General features: G+C 60.8%; 1 protein-coding gene across 1 annotated transcript; it reads left to right on the top strand.

The window, feature by feature from the left end:
• Positions 1-147: 147 nt before the first annotated feature.
• LOC103807428 (discoidin, CUB and LCCL domain-containing protein 1-like) lies at positions 148-2,049 on the top strand (the record flags this gene model as incomplete). The annotated part of the gene is made up of 6 exons (XM_009080154.1): positions 148-316; positions 432-524; positions 698-788; positions 968-1,005; positions 1,099-1,215; positions 1,867-2,049. Coding segments are annotated over 6 exons (691 nt in total), but the record flags the coding sequence as incomplete, so codon positions are not given.
• Between the last annotated feature and the right edge of the window lie 8 nt (positions 2,050-2,057).

Below are 2,057 nucleotides of genomic sequence, written 5' to 3'. Positions count from 1 at the left end.
CCAGCCGCGACGGGAAGAACTGGAGACCCTACAGGGGCAGTGGTGGCCAGGAGGACAAGGTGGGCATGGGGGTGGGGACAAGGTGGGGACTGAGCACCTCTGCCCGTGGATACTCAGCCATCAGCACCTCTTTTCCCTCTCTGACAGGTCTTTGAAGGAAACACCGACAGCCACGAGGAGGTCTCCAATGCCTTCATCCCTCCCATCGTCGCACGCTACATCCGTGTCACCCCCCAGAGCTGGCACCAGCGTGTGGCCCTGAAGGTGGCCCTGGTGGGCTGCCAGCTGGCACGGGTCCGTGCGCCCCGGCCCTACGGTGAGCCCCTCTGCAGAAACTCATCCCCACATCCCAAATGTCCCTCAGGAACCACCACCTCCCCCTGCACACCCAGTGGGGGTCCCACAGTCACGGTCTCCACTCTGCCCTGCAGTGCCCAGTGTCCCCAAGGAGGACCCTGTCCCCACCAGTCGCCCTGCCAGCCAAACCCCCATCCCTGGCGTCGCTCTGGACCCGGAGAAGGCAGGTGGGTGCCATAGTGGGGCTGTCCCTGGGGCAGAGCATTGACTTGTGGCACTCCAGGTGCTGCTGGGGCTTCGTCCCTCCGTGACAACACATGGGTTTTCCTCCTCTGGTGGCCCTGGGTGGGCTTCTGGCACCCCTGGGCACTGAGGAGCTGATGTTGCCCTCCCTTCCCAGGCTCCACACTGCTGGTGATGCTGCTTGTTGGTGGCTTCGTGCTCCTCTGCTCCAGCCTCCTGCTCCTGGCTTTCCTCTGCTACAGGAAGAGGTGGGTCCCATCCTGCTCCTTGCTTTGCCATGGAGACTTGGCATTGCCTCCCCAAAATGTGGCAGCTTCATTCAGCTGCTCACTGGGTATCACGGGGTGCAGTGTGTGTGAGGAAGTGGATGGTGGGCACAGGGTGGTTGGGACTCCTCACCCCATCTTTTTGCCTCTCCTCTTGACAGGAAATCAGCAGCAGAGCTGAACTGTGGGATCACAAAAGGTAAAGGGTCCCAAACTCCTCCCCAAAACCAGGGGTCCTGCTCATCCCCAAGGGATGGTGTGTGACAACCAGGAGTTTCCTCTCTCTGCCCAGGGTACCCCAAGCTGGAGTCAAGTCAGGTGTGCTCCCTGCAGAACCTGCCACCCCCCAGCCTGGCCTCCTTCCCCACAGCACCCACACCAGGGGATCTCAGCCAGACCCATTCACCAGGTAACAGGGACATCGGGGCACAAACAGCCCCCTGAAGTCCAGAGCTGGAGCTGTGCCTCCCCTGGTGCACCCAGGGGATGCCCTAGGGTGCCCATTCCCCCCTCCCCATTCTGCTCCAACCTCTCCTGCATCACAGTGGTGAGACACTGGCACAGGTTGCCCAGGGAGGCTGTGGCTGCCCCAGCCCTAGCAGTGTTCACAGCCAGGTTGGATCAAGCCTTGAGCAACCTGCTCTGGTGGGAGGTGTCCCTGCCCAGGGCAGGGGGTTGGCACTGGATGATCTCTTAAGGTCCATTCCAACTCCTAAAATTCTATGATTGTATGGTCCTGTGCAAAATGGAGACTCCAGTAGGGCTTATTATCTTTGTTATCCTTATTCTTGTGATTCCACCTCAGTCATAGGTATGGGCCTTGCAGGGGCCCAGGTGGCACCAGGACCCTCACTCTGTGCTGGGGCATAGGGACATGCCCATCCCCATGGGGTGGGCATCTTGCCCTGGGTAGGTTTTACCATGGCTTTTCCCAGTCCTGGGGCTCCAGATATGCCTGTTGTTTCAATCCAACCCACCCATGGCTGCCCCCATCACAGCCCCACGACCCCCTGGCACTACAGGGACAACCCCCAGCTCAGCTCTTGCACCTCCATTTCAGATTACGCCGAGCCAGACCTGGTACAGGTGAGCCCCAGCAGCCAGACAGGTCCTTCTACCTTCAAACCTCTCCTGGACGAGGGCTACACTCTACCACTCGTCCTGAGCCACTACGACGTGCCGGGGAAGTACCACGAGTACGCGGAGCCGCTGCCCCCCGAGCCCGAGTACGCCACGCCGTTCAGCGAGCCG

The sequence above is a fragment of the Acanthisitta chloris genome, unplaced genomic scaffold, assembly GCF_000695815.1.
Source record: "Acanthisitta chloris isolate BGI_N310 unplaced genomic scaffold, ASM69581v1 scaffold11178, whole genome shotgun sequence".
NCBI classification, from domain to species: domain Eukaryota; kingdom Metazoa; phylum Chordata; class Aves; order Passeriformes; family Acanthisittidae; genus Acanthisitta; species Acanthisitta chloris.
Note: the sequence above shows the minus strand (reverse complement) of the source record. Positions and strands in the feature narration are given on the sequence as shown.